Below are 26,711 nucleotides of genomic sequence, written 5' to 3' on the forward strand. Positions count from 1 at the left end.
AAGAAGGCCCCACTGTTTTCTTTTGATGTGCAATGTTTCTATAGAGTTGACCCCTTCTCTTCTGTGTGGTGTGTCCCCTCCCTGGATGGAAGACTTTTCTGTAGAGTTGGCCCCTTCTCTTCTGCATGGTGTGCCCCTCCTTGGAAGGAAGACTTAGAAAATCACTTACTCTGGGTGTTTTGTGCCTTCAGTTTCCTATTGAAAACAAACACTGTGACTGATTAATTTTGTCTGAATAGTTTCCAAAAATCCTTATCATAGAAGACATACTTAAACAGAAAAATAACACTTACCAAGTCTGATGCTGTCAATTATTTATAATATATATTACCCTTAGACATGATAGTACTAAATGCTTTTGTTTATCATAGTTTCTTTAAGAACTTTAGCATTTGCCAAGGCCACATCCTTTTCAAGTGCCGCAAAATAGTATATTTTATAGACATAACTATTAATTTTTTTGACATTTAGGCTCTTTCCAAATTTTAAAGAAAACACTGTAACAATTAACTTTCCTTGGACTCTTCTTGTGTGCCATGTGTATGTACTTGGTGTACACGTCACATGCGGTTGCATATGGAGGCCTGAGGTTAATGTGAGGTGTCTTCTACTGTTCTCTACCTCATTTCCTGAGTGAGCAACTCTCATTGTACAGGGAACTCACTTATTGGGCCAGTCTGGCTTGCCAATGAACTGTCAGTCTCTCCCTTACCCCACCACTGTTGGGGTTACAAATATATGCCACTGTATTTGGCCTTTTACATGGGCGCCAGGGATCCAAACTATTATGTAACACCCTTCCTGAAGAGATATGAGCTAATGTCTACTAACCTGATATGGAAGTTCAAAGGCAAGATACCACCAAAATTCCACTTGGTGAACCAATGAATTTTATTGGGGTTACTTACAGAAGCAGCAATGACTCACAGATCACTGTACCACCAAAAGCCCACATCAGCATGGGTGACAGCTCATGAAATCTGGAAACCTGTAGTTTACAAGCAGCTCGACAGGTTGGGGTGCCCTTTCCAGGTAGTTCAGACAGCATCACTGGCCTCTGCTTTTCCCAGGAGGCTTCACCTGTGCTACATAGCCAGCTTGTCTCAGTGTCCCTCAGCAATCACTCACCGCTCATATATGCTTGGGAAGGGAGGGGCCTAGTATACCTGGTCAGTTTCAGGAACTTCCTAAACCCTTTTGAGTTGCTTACTTCCTCAACTTAAGGAACCTCTTAGCAGGACGGACTGTTCCGCCCACCCTTACTATATATCCTCTTACCTCCTCTATAACATAGTTTCACACAACTTCTCTCCAAGAAAGGTTTTAATTTTAGAGGAAGCTGATACACAAGAAACTCAGTTCCTATGCTTTATGAGAACTGACTCAGCTGCTCTTCTGGCTCCTTGAGTTCATAAATTTGTTCATGATTATCAGGTAGTATTTCTGGGTCCAAACGTAGAATATTATAAATTTGAATTGATTACTAACTTACATTCAAAAGACTGTATCTATAGTATGGCTTAACTAAAACTAAGGACGTATGAGAAAACAAAACACCCACTGCTTTGTAAGATAATTATAACTAAAAAAAAAGTTTGGTGGTACCCTATGTACTAGTGGACACTGGCTATTAAATGAAAACATAAGTCATTAAATAAAACTCTCAGTGCAAGGTATGGGATACCTCCTCAGAGTAATTGGTATAGAGGCTCCCTAAACAACATAGGCTATTACCATTGCTCTTGGCTGGTCAGCACAGCTAGACGGTTAAGTCTCCACTACTGAAGGACAACACAGCATAGTTGCAGGACATAGACATCAATCTGGAACTGAGCTGCAAACTTCCTCATTACTGGCTAGTTTTCACAGTGCCAGAAGTTGTGATGCCTATCACCAGGGGAGAAAAGTCATTCATGGACTTACCTAGCAGTAGGCGGTGCACGTTACAATACTAATGTACAGGTACGGTAATGGCATGGCTACCACAGTGGTTACCAAGTGCTCTCTAGGACCCAAGTTCCTATGTATGGCACTGTAAAACTGGTCAAATGCCAATGGCTGTGGAATTAATGGGCTCTGAGGGGGAACCTACTCCTGCTGCTTTGCTAGCTGGATACATTTTTGAGGTGCCTTCTAAGTATCCGTGCTTATACCTTGGATCAGTGCTGCTTATAACTCTGGTCAGAGAAGTTCCTTTGTGTAGTGGTCAGCAGTCAGCACAGGACTCATAAATGATCAGATTGGAGAGAATAAACGATTGCTTAATATTCAGTTCTGAATAAGGCCGTTTATACCAACAACCTCAACTACAGCTCAGGTCACGGTGAGTTACAGCAGTGGACAGAATGAATGACCTGAAAAACTGGGAAGAGTGCTGGAACATCATGCTGACTTCCGACATGACATGGCCATTGCACTCATAAGCTCACAGCAGCTATGGTGATCTACAGATAGATCCAGTCAATACTACAGCATGGCTGGGAGAGGCCCATGAGGCTCCACCCACAGCTGAAGAGCTATTGGCAACTGATGGCTGCTGGGTGTGGCCACTGGAGGTTGTCCATACCCCAGTGGATGGTCCACATCTAGGAACATAAAGAAAGCCTTAACTGGTTTCAGTGGGTCACAGAAAACAAAAAAGAGGACATGAAGGTAGTGGAGGGAGTGGGAGTGGGGATTTGGATTTCCATATATGAAGTCGACAAGTAAAAGATTAAAAAAAAAATCTTTAAAAAAAAGATTGTATTAATTTACAATGCAGGTCTGAAAACACTATCTTTTTGACCTGATGATATAAATAAACCCTGCTGAGATGTCAGGAAAGCCTCTTTAACTCTCATCTCTTCATTTTCATAAAGTTTAGTTTCTAACTTACTAATTTTCATCTCAAGCAATATCCATTCTCAGTTCGTTATCTCTGGATTCTTAACAGGAGCTATTATGCTTGCTATTACCTAGGCTTTTTTCTCTCTCTTTTTCTTTTGGTAGAAGCAGCCTATTCTTGTTCTGTCACTGCCATATCCCTTGGAATCTTACTGAAGATGAGAAACGGAGAAGTTAAATGTTTTAGACCTTATGTAATCTTCCACCTGCTCCCATCTCCACGGAGCACAATGGAGCTCTCAATTTACTGGTTTTCTGTCTGAGTGAACAGAACTTTGCTGAGTGTGACGTGCACAGAATAATTCAGTCTCTACTTTGATCTAATTTTCTTTTAAAGTCTGAGTTCCAGCTCTGCTGTCTAAAACCCATTTCTGCCCTTTGGACTTGTCTGTCTAGCTCCTATCTCTATGAGTCCCCACACTGTGCTCTCAGGGGCTCTACATCTTTGGGGTCTCTTGTACGCACACCATGCTCTGCATCTACTGGGGGACTCACTTGAGGTGGCATAGGAGGGGCATTCAAATTTTTATAGCAAGTGGTGTGTCTTAAAATATATTTAATATAACCTGGTTAGATTAATGGAAATGAAAACATTGTTTGGAATTATACAGGGGTTGGGGCATGGCTTAGCAGGACAACATGTGTCCAGCATGCAGGGCCCTAGTTCCATTTCCAACACCGCAAAACAAACACTTCCTCCCAATTACCCCTCCCTAAAGAAAGAATTACTCATAGATCTAAAGCCAACACAAGTCCCACGATCTCGTAAAAATGCTAATTTTAGGAAGAAAGCAGTAGAACTTGAAGTCAACCAGCAAGCATCTTTCTGTTAGCCTTTCTTTTCATAGACTTCAAATTTATACTTGATGCCTTTTTCCTCCTGGACTTCAGAAAGGACCCCTGGGTATCTGGAAAAGAAGAAGATTCACAACTTAATTCTACACCCACTGAAGACACAGCATGGCTTCCCTGACTTCTCACCCAAGGGCACCAACACTGTGTGAAGCGAGAGAAGCTTTTTTTACTTCAAAGTGGCGGCCACTCCTAAGGTGAGTGAGTATCCGCAGCCACACAACACATGGTGACAGAAGAGAAGCAGCCAACCATGGAAAGCTGGAAAACTTGAATCCCAAAGCTTCTCCTTTATCTCTGATTCACATTTTTTCCCCCTCAAAAATGAACCCCAGTTTCTATTTCTTTTATTTTTCCACTCTACCAATGACTTAGTTACTAGGCAATTTCTTAGGAACTTTTGCAAGTTTGAGCTGCAATCACATCTCTAAGAAAAGAAAAGCAAATTATCTGTAGTTGCTTAAAACTGAAGATGATGGGCGGTGGTGACATGCAAGCCTTTATTTAGTTCCAGCGCTCAGGGGGATGAGGCAGGCGGATCTCTAAGATTGAGGCCAGACTGGTCTACAGAGTGAGTTCCAGAACAGCCAGAGCTTCAGACAGAAACACTGTCATAACCCCACCTCCCAAACAAAACAAAACAACAAACAAAAAATCCAAAAATGCCAAAACCCGAAGTTGTATGCCCAGGACCTGGCAGATTCTTGTTCTCTGTTGACTTATGGACACTACCTGGTGCTACTAACCTCACAGCATGAGGCAAACCGACTGCTTGATAGAGCCATGGTGCACTTGATTTCTTCACCTCCTGACTCTCACGTAGGTCTCTACTCAGGACCCTCTGGACACTCAGTCTCCAGTGAGCATCCCACACCCCTCCAATTGTCCCTCACTATGGTGCAGGCTGCATCCCGGTCTACAGCAGAGGGGACCAGGAGCTGCTGTTTTCATCTTTGGTTCTCCTGTGTACACATAGCTCTTCTGCTTGGCTGGCAGTCAAGCCTTCTTCATGGAGTAGTGTGATGTCTGACACGCTAAGTGTCAGATGCTCCCTTTTCGTGGTGGGTATTACTCCAAACTGCTGCAAGCATGCTACAGAAAACTTTAAAATGTCTTGTGATATATGATCCACTGATGAGGAACCAGACATCAGTTATAATACGGAAAACTTCATGTCAACAGAAGCAGCACACTCCTAGTCACCAACTATTTTCTAGCCTATTGCTGTTCTCTGTAGTGCTCCTGCCTTGTGAAACTGAGTTTACTAGGCCAATTTTCAATTATGATTTGAGTTTCTTTGGAATGAATTCAGAAAAAGTCACATTGTGTGTGTGTGTGTGTGTGTGTGTTTAAAATTCAGCGCCACCAAGACTGTCAGTTACCAAGAAAAAAGCAGAGCACTAAGGGGTACTTTCTAAAGCCAAGAATAATAAAATCTTATAAGCGGCCTGCTAAATATACTTGGTTGGTATATTTAGCAATTTTGCTGTGAAACTAAAACTGAACTCTCCTTAAGTTTAGTTTCTTTTTTTCTAATATCTTTTTATCTTTTTAATAATTAATGGTTATAATTACAATTCTAAACTTTCTTTGTTTTGAGATAGGATCTCATTCTGCATTTCAGGGTAGCTTTGAACCTGCAGGCTCCTGAATGCTGAGATGATAGTTGTGAACCACTGCCCCAGCTTCATGTCGAACAAACTCTTCCTGGGAGCTATGCTTTGACGGTTTGTACGTGCGTGTGCACAGGGTGAGTGTGGTCTACGCACGCACATGTTCCTGTGGGCACACATGAGCACACACAGACTTGGCCTCTGGAGTTGGTGTGCTACTTATTGTTAGGTCCCACCCACACGTGCTCCTACTTAGAATCTTCAAGCACTAGAGTCAATAAACGGCAGCTCTGAAATAATGAAGGACCGCAGCAATGGAGGTGATTTGGTAGACGCTCTTAGAGGCCAGCAGAATTTGTGAAATAGTTTTTAAGCAAATAAACTTGAACTCTAATAACATGGGTATTCCAGCAGAAGCCCGGCTCCTGCATGGCTAGCTTTACCCAAAATAATTACACAGAAACTGTATTCTTTTAAACACTACTTGGCCCATTAGCTCTAGCCTCTTACTGGCTAACTCTCACATCTTGATTAATCCATATCTAATAATCTGTGTAGCACCACGAGGTGGTGGCTTACTGGTAAGATCTTAACCTACATCCATCTTGGAGAGGAGAGCTATGGCGACTGCCTGACTCGGCTTTCTTTCTTTCAGAATTCTGTTCTGTCTACTCCACCCACCTAAAGGCTGGCCTATCAAAGGCCAAGTAGTTTCTTTATTAATTAACCAATGAAAGCAACAGATAGACAGATGACCCACCTACATTACACAGGCTCTAGTGGAGATTTTGGGTAAGTACGCCAGCATTCCAGAAAGTCAAGAGAAGACATCAGTGAGCCTAAAATCTAATCCACGGTGTCCACTGATGAGGGGCACGGGTCTCAGCTCTGGAGCCAACTACCCACTCTGTTGTGGTGTGGAAGGAGTTTGTCTTCCAAGAACGATGTGGGAGGCGGTGGTGAGTCTTTATGTGGGACCTAGGTTAATGGGAAGTGCGCCTTCAGAAAGGATTAGGAGACTCTAGTCTCTCTCTGGCTTCCTGATTCTAAGTGTGATTGCCCCCTCCAGCAATGCCTGTCACTGTGGGACATCTGCTATGAGGTCCTCACCAGCAGCAATGCTAAAGCTTGTAGCATGCCTTTGAGGCTTCATGACTCCGAGCTAAATACATATCTCTTTTCTAAACTTAGCTTGCCTCAGGCATTCATTGTTTTTCAGTAATGAAAAGCATGGATGAGCATAGCTTCTAAAGGCCCCTCTTTTGTCTTATTTGTTTATTTTGCAACTCATTAAACAGAATACTGCTGATATAAAACTTTTGGGCCTGCTGGTTTGGTTGATGCCTCATGAAATTTGAGGCAGAAAAATTTCTTCCAAGCAAGATCAATGAGAACAGACCTGCATGGGATGGGCTGCACTGTGTTGCTGAAAGACCAAATGCATAGGCAAAGACTCCAGGAAAAGAAGGCACGGTGAAGCCACCGTTGTGTTAATGTGAACTTCTGCTCTCAGGCCTCTGACCATTTGATGCTTCATCCACTTTCTAATTCATTCTCCACTCACAGTTCTTGCTTTTATCTTTATTTCATTATAGTAAGGATAAAAAACTAAACAACCAAAAAAAAATCAAAATCAAAAACGAAAAAAAAAAAACAAACCAAAAATCAGTAGTATGGTGTTAATGAAAAATACTGTGTTTGAACGGAAACCTATCGAAACACAGGAATAATATACTCAGGTAATGGAGACAATGGGGGTCAAAAATGAGTGGTAAAGAGCTTGCCACTCAAGTAGGAAAACCTGAGACCCCACATAAAAATATCACATGTGGGGGCAAGGGTGTATTTTCAATGCTGTGGAGGCAGAGACAGGGAAGCTCGGGGTTTTCTGGTCAGCCAGCGACTGAATAAATTCCAGGCAAGGAGAGAGCAGTCTCAAGGAGGATGTGCTGCTGAGGATGGCACCTGAGGATGTCCTTTGGCCTCTATGTGTATCACATACATGAACACACAGGCACACACAAACTCCCCCCCCACATGCACACACACACGCACATACACAAATACACATTCTCCACACACATGTGCAAACACAAGGCTCAGGGATGACTGTGGAAGAGGGGTTGGAAAGACTGTCAGAGACAGGGGACAGCTGCACAGCAGCTGTGTGTCCGGACACAGAGGGCTGTTGCACAGATGGGCGTACCACTGTTTGACCGCATGCACCTCTACAAGATGAAGCAGACAAAGTCTAAGCATGGGTGAGAGAGGAAGACAAGATGTCCCATCCTAGCTTAGGAGTTATTGATAACTAATGGCTGCTTAGGAAGGAAGAGTCATTTTCTCAATGGATGTGGCCTCTGAGAGACTGCCCATGCTCCAGTGGTGACTCCACGGTCATGCACGTATAGGCATACTGGCTGTGTTACATGGGCTCAGTGTGTAAAAAAAAAAGACAAAACAAAACATGAAATTGTGAGCGAATAGTGGTTGGGGGGATAGGAGAGGAATTAGAAGGGATGAAATGGTGTGTGGATTTGATCATTTACATTTTAAAAACATAAATAAAAATTTAGATACACACATGTAAACTTAAGATGGGAGAACAAAGGGGAGTGGAGAAAGATTAAAGCTCATTTTTGGACATTAAAGAGAAATGAGAAGTTCCCTAGTGTATAGAGGTTCAGAAACAAAGGCCCAGAACTGAGCAAGGCTCCTACCTTACAGACAGAGTGTCCTCACTGTGCTGGCTGGTTTGGGAGGGAGGAATCTTAATTGAGAAAACGTCCCCATCAGACTGGCCTATAGACAAGTCTGTGTGACATCTGACGGGGTGGACCCAGTTATTGTGGGAGGTGGGACTTATGGGCAGGTGGACCCAGTTATTGTGGGAGGTGGGACTTATGGGCAGGTGGACCCAGTTATTGTGGGAGGTGGGACTTATGGGCAGGTGGACCCAGTTATTGTGGGAGGTGGGACTTATGGGCAGGTGGACCCAGTTATTGTGGGAGGTGGGACTTATGGGCAGGTGGACCCAGTTATTGTGGGAGGTGGGACTTATGGGCAGGTGGACCCAGTTATTGTGGGAGGTGGGACTTATGGGCAGGTGGCCCCGGAGCATACAAGAAAGCAGGCAGGTAAGTCACACACGCAAGCTGGTAGACAAGATCAGTTCCTGCCTCCAGGTCCTTCCCTGACTTCTTTCCATAATGGACTGTTACCTAGAAGTATAAAATGAAATAAGCCCTTTCTTCCCCGGGTTGCTTTTGGCCATTATATTTAACACAGGAGTAGAAACCCTAACTAAGACACTTACTGTCCAGAGATTTCCTTTTTTTTTTTTTTGAGTCTTAAAGGAAGACAGACCTCCTTAAGGGTTCTCATTAGGGCAGCGGTTCTCAACCTGTGCATCACAACCCCTTTGGTGGTAGAACAACCCTTTCACAGGGGTTGCCTAAAACCATCTGCATATCAGATATTTACATTACATCTTAAACAGAAGCAGAATTACAGTTATGAAGTAGCACTGAAAATAATTTTATGGTTGGGGGTCACCAGAGCGTGAGGACTGCATTGCAGGGTCGCATCATCAGGAAGGGTGAGGAACACTTCCTTAGAGAATCCCCTCTCCTCCATGTAAGGAGGCTGTTGTGATGTTAACACAGGTCAGAGAACAGGTGGCTATCAGCTGCTGTGATGGAACAAACATTTTGTTCCTGTGAGTGTTACTTAGAACATCCATGTCACAGCAATGGCCTTGTCCTGTCTCAGGCTACTCACCACCAACTCCTGTGATGGCAAATAGCAGCTCCAGTTTTCCCAAGCGAGCAAAAGAGAGGCACTTACTAACTCACTCGGCAAGTCAACACATCTGATTCCAAGACCAGCCGAACAAATGCTAAAGAAAAGCAGGCACCAAATGTCTCTTAGATACAAATGCAAAAATCCTTAAGAAAAAGAATTCACCTCAGAAATGCAAAATTCGTTTACTACGAACACCACTCATGCAACCACTGTATTAATAGTGTCAAATCCAACAGTCCTTCAACACCAAGTCACTAATGAACTAGAGATCGAAGGGACCTTCCTTCGTGGGATAAAGTCACACTTTCCCACTAGGATCATGAGCAGGACAAGTAGGATGTTTGCTCAGATTTCCTCTTCACTCTGCTGGAGGGTCTGGACCAGATACTCAGGCAAGAGAAAGAAGTAATGGACACTGACTAAATAGTGGAAGTAAAACTTCAGATGACAGTAAACACGGGTGAGCTCTTACCTTCATCTTTATTTCATGGTACTAGGGCTAAAAATGTATAAACAATTATAACTACTCCAGTTTTAAAGCTTCGGGTACCAGATGAACGTTACACAACTATCCACAAATATATGCAACTGTTAAGCTCTATGAAGTTGAAGGACATAGACCAATAAATGGTGACTTGTAGTTTTATACACTAGAAGTAAACAGTCTGAAAACAAAGCAATAGCAACAGATGGAATAACATATACTCGAAGCGGTGCAAGACACTGAACTCAGTAAAGCATCACTGGAAGAGAGAGAAGATCCTACCTAAGTGAAAAGCTCCAACTCACTCAAGGTTTAGGACGCCATGTTGTTCAGAGCCAGTTCTCTTCAGAGGGCTCTAGGGATACAATACCTACGAAACCCCAGTTTGCTTTCTGTCAGAAACTGGCATTCTGATCATAAAGTTCCCATGGAAACCCAAGGGTCCCAGAACAGCAAGAAGCAATCTTGAAATAGAACGAAGCTGAAAGGTCTATGTTTGCCGATTACAAGTTAGAATTAATGACAATTCCATGTAAATAAGCCAAGTCAGGTAGGCGTAATTCTCACTCCTGAGAACCAGAAGCAGGTGGTCATCCTGGGCTAGTTAGTATGTTCTAGGCCAGCCTGGGCTACATGAGACTCAGTCAAACCAAAATAAGACTATGTAAGAGCAGCATAATGGTACACGCTGACCAAAGGGACAGATGGGAGTCCAGACAAACACCTTCCCACTTGCAATCAGCTGAGACTGTGACGACATGCATGAATAACTGCAAGCACAGCAAGGCACCGAGTCACTCAGTCCCAACAGGCGAACGTCATGACGCGTGCCTTTGTCAGCAAAGGTCTTCTTTTGACTTTTTTTTTAAAATCAGAGAGTCACAGCAACATTTATTTTAAATTGTCAAGGTTCCTAAAGGGTCAGTGCCATGGAAAAATTCTGATTAAAAACATTAAGCGTTAAAATGATATTTGGATGAGGCTGATCATACAGCAGTCTGTTATCGCTAGTAGAAAAAAAAAATGAAAGAAAAGGAATAAGAAGAGACAGCTGAGACCTATATTCACATAACATAGACCCATATTCACATAACCTGGGAATTCACAATTTAAGTAGAAAATAAATGGTGTGATTTTCACATAAACATTTTATAAAATGACCAACTGTGGCTTTTTTTTTAAAATTTAGGAGCCTATGCAAAGTCTGGATTTAAGCAGCTGATGGTTTGCGATTCTCTGTTTACTTTAGAATTAAGAGCCAAAGAAAGTCACTAAATTTAGAATTTATGAGATCCAAGACTGTCATTCCACAGACTATCAAGACTATTATTCTAAAGCTTGGCCATCCATTTATCTAGACTAAGTTGTTAATGTTTCTTTAGGGGATGTGTAAAAAACAAATTCACACTCAGGATAATTACTAGACACAATTGAGACTATCTAGAAAAATGTGTTAAGAACTGGTCTAAAAGTGTTAATATAATTATTTTTTCTTTTACTTTCTATAGCTAACAGTTTAAAGTGCTTTCAGATGAAATTAAAATGTTCCCAGGTTTCCTGCTGGAACCACAAGATAGCTTTTCTGTTGCATCTTCACAACTGAGGCCACCTTAACCTATGATCCCTCATCTTTCACCCACACCTAGATTCTTTCATGTTCCTCTCCAGTGCATTTGCCATGGAGCTGGGACAATGTCCCTGGCCGCCTCCTGTATCACAGAAGAGGCCAACTTCCTCCTGGGCTCAGGCTCTGCACTATTTCCTGCTCCTGGACCACTCTTCCTGCTGCTGGGGGGCTGTTTCTAGATCTTGATCTCAGTCTCTCTTCAGAGTGGACCTTCACACTGCAGTATCCACCAGACCGCACTGTTTCATGCTTGTCAAGAAGTTGTCTCTGGGTGGGCAGCAGCATCAGCAGGCAGAATCCACACAATTTTCAGGGTGCCTAAGACAGGCCTCACTCCCCTAGAATGACCTAGTGACAACTGTGCTAGAGGCCACAAGAATCACTAATGCCTGCACATTTCCAAATCTATTAAAGTCTATTTCTAAAAGCTCCTATAACATATCTTTCTAGGGATACAAACAAACTTCTCTTTCAGATAGGGCACTGGCAACAGACCAAAGAAATGACTGTAAGTCTAGCTTTGTGAGCTAGTGAGTTTGTTTCTGTGGCTTACAGGAGCATGGGTGACCGACTAAAAGGCAGCTATGAGAAGCCCACACTAGGAGGTGACAGCACACAAAGGCTGCACCCCTGGAGCTCCCTGCACAGCTGACAGGTGGCTCAGCTGATCACTCTCGTCTCCCCAGCAACCTCGGGGGAGGGCCTTGTCACTCCTAAGCTTGAGAAGCTTCCTGTGCCTTGTGAACTGAATTTACTTCTGGGTCTAAAATCCTTTCTCCTTCCTCCAGGAGGGTGTGTTTCAGCTCAAAAGAAGCAGTTATATAACTCCAGCTGAGGACAAGAAAATTGGCAAGCACTGTAACTCGTCTGCGTAGTTTATGTTAAACCCGAGTATAAAACTAAACAAACATACATCATGTGACAAAAGGCACTACGTTCTTATGCCATAGAGCATGGAGAAATGCAGCTGGCACTCAACTAGATGTTGCATTCAGTGCTGGAAGATGATACGCATGTTGCCTGAAAAGGAAAGCAGTCATCGGGCTCACCCACTTTGAACTCTGTGAGCTACAATAGTGACCTGCCTGCAAGATATGCCCATGGTTCACTATCAATAGTGGCGTGATATCATGGGAGTAATCATGCTTTCTTTCCTTCTCTTTCTGGATTTAAGACTGACACCATGAGATGGAACCCATACCTGACACTGCCAACAAGGCCAAGAACCGAGGGGGAAACCTATTACGATTATTCTGCTAAGTTAACATAGCAATAAAATTACTCTTAACATATTGACTATACCCATTAGATTATACTCATAGATGCTCAACTCTCAACAGGGAGGTTTCTTCTTGCAGTAGACACCCACAACTGGTCAACATGTAGAGATAAGTGACTTTGGAATATTGACTCCTAATGTGATATCCTCTATGTTGCATTTAGTCCTTCCCTCAAGGCTCAGTGATCTACACAGAACAGGAGCAGAAAGGCTGTGAGAGCCAGAGGTGGTGGTGACTTCAAGGAAATTAGCGCAGATGTGACAGCATGCACAAGACCCATACAAGTTCAAGCCAGGCAGATCCCAGCATGAGGAGCAGGGAGTGGGTGCAGAGCACACCCTTAACCAAGGAGCTGTTAGAATGGACACCTACTGGAGAGGGAAAGTTACTCTCTACAAACAGTGGCAGTGTTTATCAGCGATACTCCAGCACAGGCCCCATGTTCAGGAGTGGTCAGCCAGTGCAGACTGCACTCCATGATCTTTTTGCTCTTAAAGAGAGAGGGAAGAAGGTGAGGGAGGGTAATGAATACAACCCAAATACAGTGTTAAGAATCTTCAAAGAATAAATAAAAACATTATTTAAAAAAGTATCTTTCTATATAGCACACTGCTACTTCAAATCAAATATGAAAAAAAGTTACTCTTCTCTGTAATCCTTTTTCCTTCTTTGATTAGTCTTTATTTAATAGTCATGGGCTCTGTTGTGACATGTTAATTTTAATCCACATATGTCATTGTATTTTTCCCTTACTTGCTTCCCCTTTTTCTGTAATTAGTCCCTAAAGTGCTTCTGACTAATTAATAATTTTAGTACTTACTCTGGGAGAAGTTTGTATTTCACCAAATCAATTTCTGGGAAGAACGTGTCACTTTCAAATTCCTGCATAATCCTTGTTATGAAGAGTCTGAGATGGCCTGGCTGATCCATGGCTTCCTTTAAAACAAAACAGAAGGCATCACTCTCCTTAACCGCTGTTGAAAGACAAAGAGACTAGAAGATTCTTGTTTGAATTAAGTTTGTACTAGGCATTAAATCCATGCTTACAGTTTCTCAAGCAATATACATAAGCTATTTTGAAAAAAAAATTGTTTATATATGTTACCTCTTTGCATAGGTTTGTGTGGGACCAGGTACCTATGGGAGGTAGCTGAACTAGAGTTACAGGTGGGTGTGAGCCACCTGATGTGGCTGCTGCAAACTGAACTCCAGTCACTGAGCCTTCTCTCCAGCTCCCTCAAACTTACTACACACACACACACACACACGTGTCATATTATCAGTAATTATGAAAATACATTCTGGTCTTCATTTAAAGTATTTTTTTTTTTTTTAAATTTAAGCTGAATGTTGACTGTTTTCCTTTGGTACCTCTTTTTTTTTTTTTTTTTTTTTTTGTTTTGTTTTTCGAGACAGGGTTTCTCTGTGGCTTTGGAGCCTGTCCTGGAACTAGCTCTGTAGACCAGGCTGGTCTTGAACTCACAGAGATCCACCTGCTTCTGCCTCCCAAGTGCTGGGATTAAAGGTGTGTGCCACCACCGCCCTGCTTCCTTTGGTTGCTCTTTTAAGGGTTCACCCCTCACTACCTAGTTGCTTTTCTCAAGAGAAGTCTGCTTTTGTACCCTTGAGTAAGAAAGCACTTTTGTGAAGTCTTTACTGTTAAAAACACCTCAGGGACACTCAGGACACCGTTTCTTTAAAAGAATTCATTTGCTCATTTACTTGTGTGCCTATGTGTGCACGGGTCAGATGAGAGTACCAAATCACTTAGAGCTGGAACTGAGGAGGTTTACAGGATTCCCTGCTTGTTATGTGGGTGCTAGGATCTGAATTCTGGTCCTCACGATTGTGTAGCAAGAGCTTTTAACTGCTGAGCCATGGCTCCCACCCCATCAGTACACCCTACTACTCTGGCATTACCTGAAAAGGCCCCTGTCTCTGTTTCTTCTTGTCTCTTGTTGCTAACAATGGCACTCAGTCTGTTCTGGTTAATGACTTTCCAACCAATGTCTGTAATGCTATTATTAATGCTTTTTTTTTTACTATAATTAACATTAGTTATATAATTTATAATTAACAAAGTATAATGACACTGTGTATATCAACCATACTTCAGGGCAGGCCCCATGTTCACGAGTCCCCTTGGAAGAAAGAGCTTATATTTTTAATGAAAAGGATGAGGCAGACGTGCAGATCCAAGAAAGCATTAATAACTATTGATCTGTTTAAAGAGGAAGAAAAAGAATACTCACATATATAAGATTTCAAGTCATTATTCTTAACTTCTAATACTATACTATCGTGCTATACTAGCATAGAACACTTTTTCCTTTCCGTATTTCAGCTTATGTTACATTATTTATTATTGCTGCTGCAACCAAAGAAATCTCTGCTAGCTCCCACTGTGCCCAAACCAGAAGAGCTGGTGCAGACTAACCACAGCTGCATTCCTCAAAGCAGGGTGAGCTTTCAGTAAGGGGCCATCTGGTGAACAGCTCAGGCTTGGAGCGGCACAGGCTCCTGACTCTTGCAGCAAAAGCAGCCATGGACAGTGCAGAAATGAAAGGCTCTGCTCCACTTCGCCAGCCGGCATGGGAGGACAGGCCGAAAGCACAGCATGTGAGATGGTTACCTGCAGCCCTTTACTTCCTTAATGTAGATCTAATTAGATAAGTGCTTTTAGCACTTAGTGCTTAGAGAACATGTTTTAATAGGAGACAACGTTACAGAAACAGGACTGTGAGACAAGGAGTAGTCATAATCAGCTTAGGAATCTGCAATCCTCCTTTCTCAAATCATCATCTCTCTCTCTTTCTGTGTGTGTGTGTTAACATATAAAGAGGACTGATTTTTCTTCCTTATAAATGGCAATCTTTCCAAAGAATATCTGAAAAAACAAAAAAAACAAGCCAGAAGTCATTTGGTACCAAATGAGACCAGGAAAAGCATATTTTCTGCTTTGTACACTATTTTCCACCATGATCGAAACATGCCGTCCTCCTCTGCCCTCACACTGCAGGGAGGTTGCTGAGGAAAAGCTTTCCATCTGATTGGCCTGTGCTGACCGAGAGCCCCTGCTCTTCTCAGTACAATATTTATCTTGGAATCAAAGGCACAGTAGCCCTTCCAGGGCACATCTGGGAGTGGAATATAAGAAAGATGCTCAACAAAACAGACTGATCTTTAAACTGGAAACAACTAGTATTCTGAATGGAAATTGACTAGCACGTGGGAAGATCTTTGCCAAAGAACACAGGAAGAATAAGATCTAGGGATCTACTGAGCTGCACGGTGACTAACTGTGCTCTTAAAATTGCCAGGAGTTGATTTTAAGTTTTCTCATCACCGAAAATAAGCAAGGTGGTATATTTCAATTTATCCGCTCTGTGAATGCATGTTTTAGATCATCTGATTATTTGCCAATTTAAAAACAGATTTAAAAATAAGGCACTAAAGTTGATGGGAGTTGGTGAGTTGGGGTAGGGGTGTTTGGTAAGAGGAAATGGAAGTGGGGGGGCAAATAGTACTAAAGCAGATGAATTATGTCACAACTTCATAACGAAATATATGATTTTATACATAAAACATACAAATAAAAAGAGACTAGACTGGTATAAAGTATAAATTCTACACTTACATTTGTATTTATTTCTATGTCAAATAGTTCACTTTGACAATTTGTCTAGCTTAGAGCTGGATAATGTGCTGCTTCCTACGGTCATGGCTAGAAGCAGGGAAGGACATTTCCTTCTACTTAGAAATAAGTCTACTTACCTTGTAAACGGAACTGCCTCCAACTATCCAAACCATGTCTACTTTATTTGCTAACTCTGGTTGTTCAATAAGTTTTAGGGCATCATCCAGACTTTTGGCAAGAAAATGAGCTCCTTGTGGCGGTTCCCTGAGATTTAAAAAAAAAAATTATGATTACTGTAAAATTCTGTCTACACTAGTCAAATAATTTGACTTGGAAGCAGTCAGTACAAAACAAATTATGAAACCAATTGTTTTAACGTAAAGTACTTAGAATGCACGGCCATGTCCGGCATCCACTCTATCTTTCATACCCGAACGGTACACAAAGGCATATGTGACATCTCACTGTGGAAAACAACCTTTCTGGAGGTTTAATAGGCTGAGTTATGTAGGTGTAAGTCTTTGTCAACATGAAGCTAATGTGCACTCAAGACTCGTGCATCTCATTGTATTAATGTTTACCACAGCAACAGGCTAGAACAACGTGGAATTCTAGCTAATGACACATGGGAAGCATTTTGGGAAATACACTCATTCTGCCCTTTAGTCTGAAATGTGGAAGCAGCACCACCTGGATAGATGATAACAGTGCCAAAACCAACATAGTAAAGACTCAGTGGCAGGATCCAGGGGGTGGGTATGCAGTTTTTATGCACAGTTTTTCTTTTCTTTTCTTTTTCTTTTTGCTTTTTCAGGACAGGGTCTCTCTGTGTAACAGCACTGGTTGTTCTGGAACTAGCTCTTGTAGACAAGGCTGGCCTCGAACTCATGGAGATCTGCCTGCCTTACTGGGATTAAACGCATGTACCGCCACTGCCTGGGTTAACGTACAGTTCTTTCTGTCAGTCTGAAAACTTTCGTGATTAAATATTAGACAGAGAATACACAAATGACTAGAAAGAATTTGAAGCAGTGTTCAGATTGTTAACATATATGGGGAAAGAACCTGAATATTATGAACAATACAGAAAGGACAGAAAGTATTTGAGGATGAGCTTGTTACCAGTTACAGAATTAATACTCAGAAAGAAAAGTTAAATAAATTCACTGCTTATGCTGATTAGCTAAAATTTTGGGATTCTATTATTTTGATGGTGAGAGGAGTTGCAATTCCCTTTATAAATGAGTAAATTTATACACAGTGATTAGAAACAGAACAAAAATTATTAATTCAATGTCAAGTTCTTAGCTGGTGCTTTAAAAGAACTACTTACATAACTGTCTTTGAACTTGTAGTTGTAACAATGATTAATCAAGAACTGATGGGGACTATTCATCTTCCTAGTAGCGTTTTCCTTCTCTTCCCATTTTATTCTTTTCACTCTTTGTCATAGGTAAGGGGATTAGGATAGAGCAAAGAATACATTTGGACTTATGCTGGGAGAAAAAACCCAACCAAGCAACCAAACAACCAAAACAAAAAAAAAATGGAGGCCAAGGTGAGTTAAATGAGCTGAGCTGCCACCAAAGGTCTGAGGGTAATTTCAGGGACAAGGCAGGATACGACAGTGTTCAAGGACAGAATAGCAACAAGAAGAAATATAGATTCAGTCATGAAGAAGATGATGCAGGGGCTGGAGAGATGGCTCAGCAGTTAAGAGTACAGGCTGCTCTTCCAGAGGTCCTGAGTTCAATTCCCAGCAACCACATGATGGCTCACAACCATCTATAATGAGATCTAGCTCCCTCTTCTAGCCTGTAGGCAAAACATCCAGACAGATGCTGTATATATAATAAATTAAAAAAAAAAGATGATGTAGGTAATAAATGGTCCATAACAGTCCAGTGGCCTAACAGAATGCTGACGCTAGAATGGGTATAGAGATGAAACAGAACTGGAGATGGTGATGAAGGAGCTGATGTGCACAATCTGACAGCAGGGACTCAAAAGCCAAGAGCAATATGGTTTCCAGGGTTACAGGAATTAGGAATGCTTGGTGTGCTTGCCATGCCCGAGGCCCTGGGTTTGATCCCCAGTACACACGAGAGACCAATAAGAAATCCCTAGCAAAGCCCTGAACTCAAGAGTAAAGGGGCCAATGCTTCAGAGGAGCTTCTTTCTCTACTGCTTTTCCCGGAACCTTCTCTAAGGTCCAGAATGTAAGTTACAGTCACTCACTGCTGAACAGTTTTTATGCTCCCAATAAATTAGAAAAGGGGTCCATGTAGAAAGAAATGTAATGCCTTCTAGTAACCTCTGCATACCTGATTAGCTAATTTATCCTTTCTCAAGATTGAACTAACTCAGATCTTCTACTTTCAAAACAACTCCTCCACGACTGCTCCAAAGCAGAGTAGCTTTGATGTCTTCCTCATTCCTTGTGTTTTTCCAGGAGCTTTCAAGTAACTGTTCACTGACATTCTTATACACAGGTAGGTAGGTGCCTTAAACACAACTGACCTATCCATGTTATCACAGTTTGCTCTTCACTTAATTCATTTAAAGAAGGCTCCTTTCTTCCTTTGGGTCACTCTAGCTCTTTATTTCAAGACAATTGGTTATCACATGGACGGAGAAACTCTCAAGGCAAGTTTTCAAATGAACCTTTATTAATTGTAATTAAATGATAGTTTTGTTATAGATTGGAAGACACCGAAGAGAAACAATACACATGTGACACTGAATTAGATCCTAGAAGAATAAAAAAAACAGCAATGGAAGAGCTGGCGAAATTTAAATACACTCTCTAGTTTACTTAAAAACAAACAAACAAAAAAAACCCCAAAAGCCTCAAAAATGGAACAAAACAAAAACCCCATATAAATGATTGGTGTGGACTTCAAAGATAAGGGGCAGTAATATGAATTCTGTCAAGAACTGTGGACATGGCTGGCATTGTTTCTAATGTAAGAGTCTTAAACTCCGGCAAAGAATTCAGAGGATTAAGAGAAACAATGTGTAAGTAGATGCTCCATTAAGAAACAATGTATAAGGAGGTAGTCCATTTAGCCACCCATGTAGCTACTAGATAGCAACTTGGTTTCTAATACACAAAGCAGGGTAAATAGACAATATTTTTACATTTCTAAAACACAAAGTAGAATCAGTAGGGTGACCCTGTGTTCAGGCCCTACAGACCACTAATCCTGTGAAGATTTCTCAACTTCTAGGCTGTAACAGAGATTTAAAACTTAGCAGTCCATTTACCCAGACGGGTGAGAAGGTAACCAGATGCATGTCTCAGCAGTGGTCAAAAAGCATGGCAGCAGAATACGTCCAGGCATACTGCATTATTTCTGGTGGGGCAATGATGGTGCCGGACTCCTTAGCTGGGTGTCAGCAGAGGTAAAAACATGCCCAACGCCTGGAAATGATATACTTCCCTAGAAACTGTTGTAGGCTACAGTGAACTTATTCAACACATGAAAACTCAAAGAAAGTTGAGGGTAGGAAAACAGTAACTTGAGGTGAGGTTCAAAATGAGGACAATAAGATAGTCTCTGATCACCTGGAGTAAAGGAGAGGGTACAAGTTGATTTAGGTAGGAGAGATTTATTTATGTCTTAGGATAAAAATAGTGTGATTTGCTAAGGTAAAAAATAAGATTATGAGTTTATTCACTGTGATTCCAATAATATTTAAAAGTAAGCAATTTATGTACTATAAAGAGAAATCAAATATTATTCATGTTCATTTTGAGGGTGCTAGGTCTCAAACTCAAGGCCTTACACTATGCTCCTCCCCCAGCTCCTAATATCAGCATTTTCTATAAGTTACAAGGTTCGGGGACAAGGTAGGAGCTGGTCTCTGCCGAGTCCTGTGTTGGGTCATTTCTTCTATGACAAAAAACTTGAAGAAATTAACTTAAGGCTGGAGCCATTTAGCTTGATGCACTGCCTTGACCACTAGCTCCTGCTGCTTTGGGCCTGAAGGAAAAGCAACCCTGTCAGAAAATGTGGTAGGGCCACGAGACTCATTTCATAGTAGACAGGGAGCAGATTTCTTTCCAATTCGATGCTCTAAAATGACTCATTTCCTCCAACAAGACATCATCTCCTAATATCTTTTCAGCTGTGAACTCACCTATCAATCATTGATGAAGAGACCTCTTATCCAATCACCCCCAAAAGTCCATGAGCTGATGGCCAAGCTCTTTATGCAGGATGTTTCTGGGGAACTTAAACTGCAAGCTATGCATAACAGGTACCTTTTGTGAGCCAGGATATTAACATACAGAACTCAACAAATCCTGAAAAACCATCCTAAGAGTTGCTGTTATTAATCTCATCTAGTAGGTAATACATCTCAGGTTCAGGAAGCTTTACTTATGACCTGCATAAACCCCAAAGGCTACTTGGAGCCAGAGCAGGGAGGGGACGTCCACTAAGTCAGTGCTTAATGGGCTGCGTGTGTGGGTCAGAGGAAAAGGCCGTAAGAAGCAGAAAATGCCATCACTAGAAAGAATATGGTAGAGGAATCATAAGACGTTATTACACATGAAATCCAGAATAGCTCTTACCGAGAAAATTTGCAGTGTGTTATATCATGGAGGCAATTGGGATCCCCCACCGATAATCTCAAAGATACAGCATTGATGTGAAATTTTTATTTAATTTTTGGTTACCAAAGGCATTCACTTATTCATACATACATCTTTCTGTTGTTATTTTTTGAGACAGGGTCTCACCCTATAGCCCAGCATGACCTTAATCTCAAAAGCTTCGTGACAAAGCCTGACAAGTGATAGGATCACATGTGTGCCACCAAGTCCCCCCCACCCCCCCGATAAATTAATGCATTCTCCTACGGCGTATAAACCAGTGACTTCCGGTGTGCTTAGTGTCACGCAGCCACTACCACTGATTCACACTTGTTATTTGGTTCTATTAAAGCTACAACTTCCTGCCCAGAAAGCATTATGAAAAGTATGCCCTCTCCAGTCCTTAGTGACTTTTGGGGTTACCTTGATGATTCCCACACAAGGTCAGTGGCTAAAGTCCCAAGTACCAGTGAAAGCCTGCATAAGCAATTGTCATGTGAGGTGCCTGTCTTGTGACACAGGACCCATTGTGTTCTGCATATACATAAAGTGACAATCAAGAGAAGCCGGAGACTGAAGAAAAAATGGACCCTAATAAAATCTTTCACTGACTGATATTCCAACTTCTCTAGCCTGCTTGATAATAGACTTTGAATTTTTTCAGCCTTAAAAAAAAGCAAAATAAAAAAAAACCCTACTAAATGTTATATATAAATACACGAAAAGCAACACAATCCAATTACATACGCCATAGGGGGGTCATAAAGAAGAAATTAGACTCATCATTTGAGAAGAAATGCTAGCTCCACTGAACATGTCCCCCACTGAGAGTTCTTTATGTTTATTTTAGCTCAAGCTGGCCATAAATAAACTTGAGTAGTATTCAAGAATATGTTATTAAAAAATCTCTGGCAATGGCAATATAGCCTGTGAATGTGTAATTTTTCAAAGAGAGTGATCATCAGAATATCCTAGCAACCAGGACAAGGAGCAGCACAAAGATGGAGGAAGATGGCAAGAGGCACATCACATATTTCCCATCACTAGAGGCAACCGATGCAGTGTTTGTGTATTTTCTTCTAGGCTTTAACCTATGTCATTGTAAGAGGGGTGTGGGAGAAACCCTACATAAAAATCTCTTAGCACACAGCTATGGAGAGCATTTTCCCTCCCAGGGCTGTGCTAACTCCCCTTCACTCAGATACTCGTGTTTTGTAGGAGTGACGACATCTATGAGCTGACTTGGATTCAAAGCAGTGAGAAGCCTTAATAGTGGAACTGAGAAGTTGGGTGGTGCACGTTTTAATCCCAGCACTCGGGAGGCAAAGGCAGGCAGATCTCTGAGTTTGAGGCCAGTGTGGTCTATGGAGTGAGCTCCAGGGTGGCCAGGGCTACACAGAGAAATCTTGTCCCCAAACCCCCAATAGTAGAGCTGAGTCTTCTCAGAAGCAAGCAGAGCATCTCCTGGGAAGCCTTAGCTTGCTTTTCTGACAGTCTGTTCTCTGATGTTGTGGATTCATGTAACTCCGCCCCATAACCGTGAAAGCCAGTTCCCCACAACTACAGCTTCTATTGCATCTGTTTTTCTAGCTGGATCCTGAATAAAACACACGGGAGTGACATTCTTGACTACTGTTCAAGCAAACACTGTCCCATGCTCTAAGACGCTGTGTTGTTTTTGGTGACTACTTATTAATGTAAGGAAGCATGGTCAACATCTTGAATCCTAATGTTCCCTTAAATTTTAGTCACCTGCTGACCAAAACAATCTAAACTAAAACAAAGCCCTGTAAGACTCAGGAAGTTATTTTAGTAAGTTAAGACTAGCAACTATGATAGCAAAGTCGTCATCAAGGTCAAACTCCTGGACTTGACTTCATAGTCAATCTTCTCTATCACCTCCAGTCCTTCCTTAAGTTTAACTGTTTGCCTGCATGTCTGTGTACCATGTGCAAGCCTAGTGCCCCTGGAGGCTAGAAAGCTTCAGATCACCTCGGATTGGAGTGATAGCCAGTTGTGAACCGCTATGTGGGTGCTGGGAATTGAACTCAGGTCCTCTAGAAGATCAGCCAGTGTTAACCCCTGGGCCATTACTCCAGTCCTCAACTACCTTAAGTCATGATGAACGAATTATCTATTCAAACATTTGGAGGATAAGAAAATTCTTAGCAGAAGTCAACTACAGACATTTTCTTCTCCTGAAGATTCCTAGACCACTTTAATCACTTAACGAACAGAATTAAGTTGCCACATGGCATAACTGCCCACTCGGTTGAGATATTAAGATATTTAGTTAGGCATTATGGCTCAATGGTCTAAGGTGGTAGATTAAGGATCTAGTCACCTCAGGGTGTTGGGGTAAGTACTGATGGTGTCAACTTGTTTGGATAGTGAGTCATTTATTAGGGGTTAGGGTCATAACATGGTAAAGTTTCTATCCAAGTATGAGGACTGAGTTTGACCCTCGGCACCTGGTGAAAAGAAGCTCGGCTTGGTGGCATGCACTTGTAACCCTACCAGTGGATCAGCAGAGACAGAGGGACTCTTGGATCTCACGAGCCAGCTAGCCTAGCTTAATACGTGAGCCCCAGATCACAGTGAGAGACCCTGTCTCAAGAAAACGAGGTGGACGGACTCTTAGGAAGGACATGGAAGGACAACGTTCGGCTTTGTACGCATGGCTGCACGCATGTGTCCCTGTTCACATGGTCATGCATGTATCTATGTACAGATGTGCATGTGTACACACACACCGATGCTCATCAACTTACTTCTATACTACTTCATTCTATTACGTACTGACTTGTGCCCTGGGACATAGATCACAGTTTTCTTGTGGCGACTTCATGTCACTTACTTGAGCTCTCTGCTGAGAACTATATTGATTCTGTCTTTTAAAGGTCGATTCTTCTCAGGAATGGAGAACCAGGTTTTCCGGCCCATAATCACCAGGTTCTGTTTACCTACAAAAAACAAGCAGACAGGATACCTTTGAAAATGCCCATATATTTTCAGTGTCATACACAGGCAAGATACGGTTGTCATAGTGACATCTAGTGGACATCCTTTAGAAACATTAAAACAAACAGCTTCACCCCAAATTCAGATTTAGTGCTCATTAACTAATCCTTTTGGTCCACCCAATGTCTATCTTTTACTTAGGTTTCAGTCAACTGCAACCTTGCACAATTCTGATTCCAAGCGCTCAGGCTGACGGGGTTTTGTCATCCACTAGATAACCCCATATGCTTTACTTAGTTCTAAAATGGAGACAGGAACAGTTTCTACTGCTGGAACCCTTGAGAAGATTAAAGACTCAGCACTTGTGCTCACCATCTAAAAGCCGTGTTCTCTGGGTCATCTGACCAGCCCCCACTACCCTAAGGTCAGGGACCACAGAAAAAGAGGGGGCAGAAAGAACGGACGGAAGGGCTGGTGGGAGAGGGAGAAAGATGGGGAACACTGATTTCTGGATGTGACCTGGCAGATGTCTGCAGGCACCAACTCACAGCAGCTTTGGTCATCTGTACGAGATTAGGCCAGTCAAAATTCTAGCATGGTGGAGGGGCTCCTGAGGCCCCGCCCCTATTAGACAGCTATTGGTAGTTGGGGGCTGCTGAGAGAGGAAGACTCAGTCTTAGGTTTGGCTCAAGTTCATGCCCAGTCAATGGCCACACACAGGGTTATATTAATAACGACTAGAATGTGAATTAGGGAGGGAGAGGGAAGTTCAAGGAAGAATGAGAAGCTAAATGGATATGATCGATATCCACTGTATAAATGTATAAAACTTATAAAGAATAAAAAACATTTAAAAAGTCCTGTTAAGAGAACTATACATACCATACAGCTTCCATCTTTTATTTAATTACTTGGAAAAAACCTTGAGTGTCAGACAGCTGGATCAAAGGTAGAGTAACAATTAGGATTCTTTTAAGAAAAATGATTTGGGGGCTAGAGAGAGAGTTAAGCTGTTAAAAGCAGAGTAGAGGACCTGGGTTTGGTTCTCAGCACCCACATCTAAGGGCTTACATGCTTTTAACTCCAGTTTCAGGGAATTCACACCTTCTTCTGGCCGCTGTGGGGACCAGGCACACATATTTTGTACATACATGTATACAGACACTCTCAAAACACACATTAGAAAGAAAAACAAATAAATCTTGAAAACGTTAGTTTTTATTTTGTGTGTATTGTACACCTGTATGCACAGGCCCAGGCACTGAAGATAGATGTTTTGACTTTATTTTCTTGAGACGAGATTTCTCACTGAATTTGGAGCCCACAAATTTAGCTAGAGAACAAGCCCCAGGGATCTTTCTGCCTGTCTCACCAGCGCTGGTATTACAAACGGGTGCTGCCATGCCCAGCTTTTTTTGGATGCTGGGATTTGAACCCAGATCCTCAGAACTTTACTGGCTGAGCCATCTCTCTAATCCTGATATCTAGATTCCTGGGCATACACTGTGCTAATGGCACCTGCCCACCTGTCTGCCAGTGACTTCTATGCTACCTGTCCCATGAATATTGTTCAATACCTGCTCTGCTGACTTGCTTCCCCATGCTCTATGCCAGCACTTCCCAACTTTCCCAATGATGTGACGGTTTAATACAGTTCCTCATGCTGTGGTGGTGACCCTAAGCATAAGATTACTTTCATGGTAACTTCATAAATGGAATTTTGTTACTGTCAGGAGTCATGATGTACATACATATCTGTGCTTTCCAATGGCCTTAGGCCACCCCTGTGAAAGGGTCATTCAACCCTAAAGGGGTTGAACCCACAGGCCGAGAACCACTGTTCTATTCCTCTCCTACCATGATAAACAAACATGTCTGTTAGGGAGAAATCACACTGAACCACCTACAAGCAACTGGACACTGCCTTATAATTGCGTACCACTCCCTGTTCTTTTGTATCAAGTCAGCTCTCCAGACTGTCCCACTGAAGACCACAGCCGCCATCCCACCGTGCCTTCCTGCCTCCAGAAATCCAAGAGTATCACACAAATGTTTAATTGTTTTCTAACCTCTTCTCCCCTGCATTCTTTTCCATTTGCTCAAGTTTTATGTCTTCCGGCAACAATTCTAAATACCGGCTCTGGTCTCTATATTTAAACGGCTAAATTTTGCTCATTATTCTGTCCAATTAAATGCTCTTGCTAACAAAATTTCAAATATATGTTTTTTTTTAAAGAGGATGCTTATTAAATTTTGGGAGCAGCACAAAAATTTCTGCCAAGAAACAAAGATGCCATATTCCCACGGGAGACTTCCCGCTTACACGTCTGCAATGGAAAGCCTGCTTCAGAAAGCAGGTCCTAAGATCCTCATGACTTAACCCCAAATTACCTTCCACTGAGGAGGTTGTGGTCATTCTTTGGAAGTACTTGAATTCGTTCCTGAAAGTTAGAGAAACACTGCGTTAACCGGAACATTGTCACGTGTGTTCAGACTCCAGTTCAGCAGCGATCCGTGCAAGCCCGGGGGGTGGTGCTGCCCAGTGACCGGACTTTGCTCACGGCCAGGGCGCCTCTGGGCAAAGGTTGCCACAGCAGGGGGATCACCGCGGGCACCGGCAGGGTCTGCAGCCGGTGGGCCTACCCGCTCACGACTGCGCCTAAGCAGATCCGCCCGCGCGTCTCCGCCAAGTGCTCGACCCGACTCAGCGAACCGCCTCGGTCTCCCGAACCCAGTCCGGCCACAGTACCTGAGCAGAGGCCAAGGCAGGTCTCCGTTCTTGCCGATGCCCATATTCTGGGACACGGCGACGATGCAGTTCAGCGTTCGAACCATGACAAGCGGTGATCAGCTCCTAGACAGCCTGCACGCTAGGGTTCCCCTCAAGTTTGGCGCGAAAATAGCGACCGCTAGACGCCGCTTCCGACTTGTGCAGCGAAGGCTCCGCCCCCACCAGGTCCCACCCCGCAG

General features: G+C 42.5%; 1 protein-coding gene across 1 annotated transcript; it reads right to left on the reverse strand.

Annotated features, from left to right (window-relative positions):
• Nucleotides 1-869: 869 nt before the first annotated feature.
• Nucleotides 870-26,696, reverse strand: Dhfr (dihydrofolate reductase). Its single transcript, XM_075976334.1, has 6 exons — nucleotides 26,491-26,696; nucleotides 26,133-26,182; nucleotides 23,638-23,743; nucleotides 16,318-16,444; nucleotides 13,364-13,479; nucleotides 870-3,791 (listed from the first exon to the last, which is right to left on the reverse strand). The coding sequence occupies exons 1-6, from the start codon at nucleotides 26,574-26,576 to the stop codon at nucleotides 3,713-3,715; spliced, it is 564 nt and encodes a 187-aa protein (XP_075832449.1). The 5' UTR covers nucleotides 26,577-26,696; the 3' UTR covers nucleotides 870-3,712.
• Between the last annotated feature and the right edge of the window lie 15 nt (nucleotides 26,697-26,711).

The sequence above is a fragment of the Microtus pennsylvanicus genome, chromosome 6 (assembly GCF_037038515.1).
Source record: "Microtus pennsylvanicus isolate mMicPen1 chromosome 6, mMicPen1.hap1, whole genome shotgun sequence".
NCBI classification, from domain to species: domain Eukaryota; kingdom Metazoa; phylum Chordata; class Mammalia; order Rodentia; family Cricetidae; genus Microtus; species Microtus pennsylvanicus.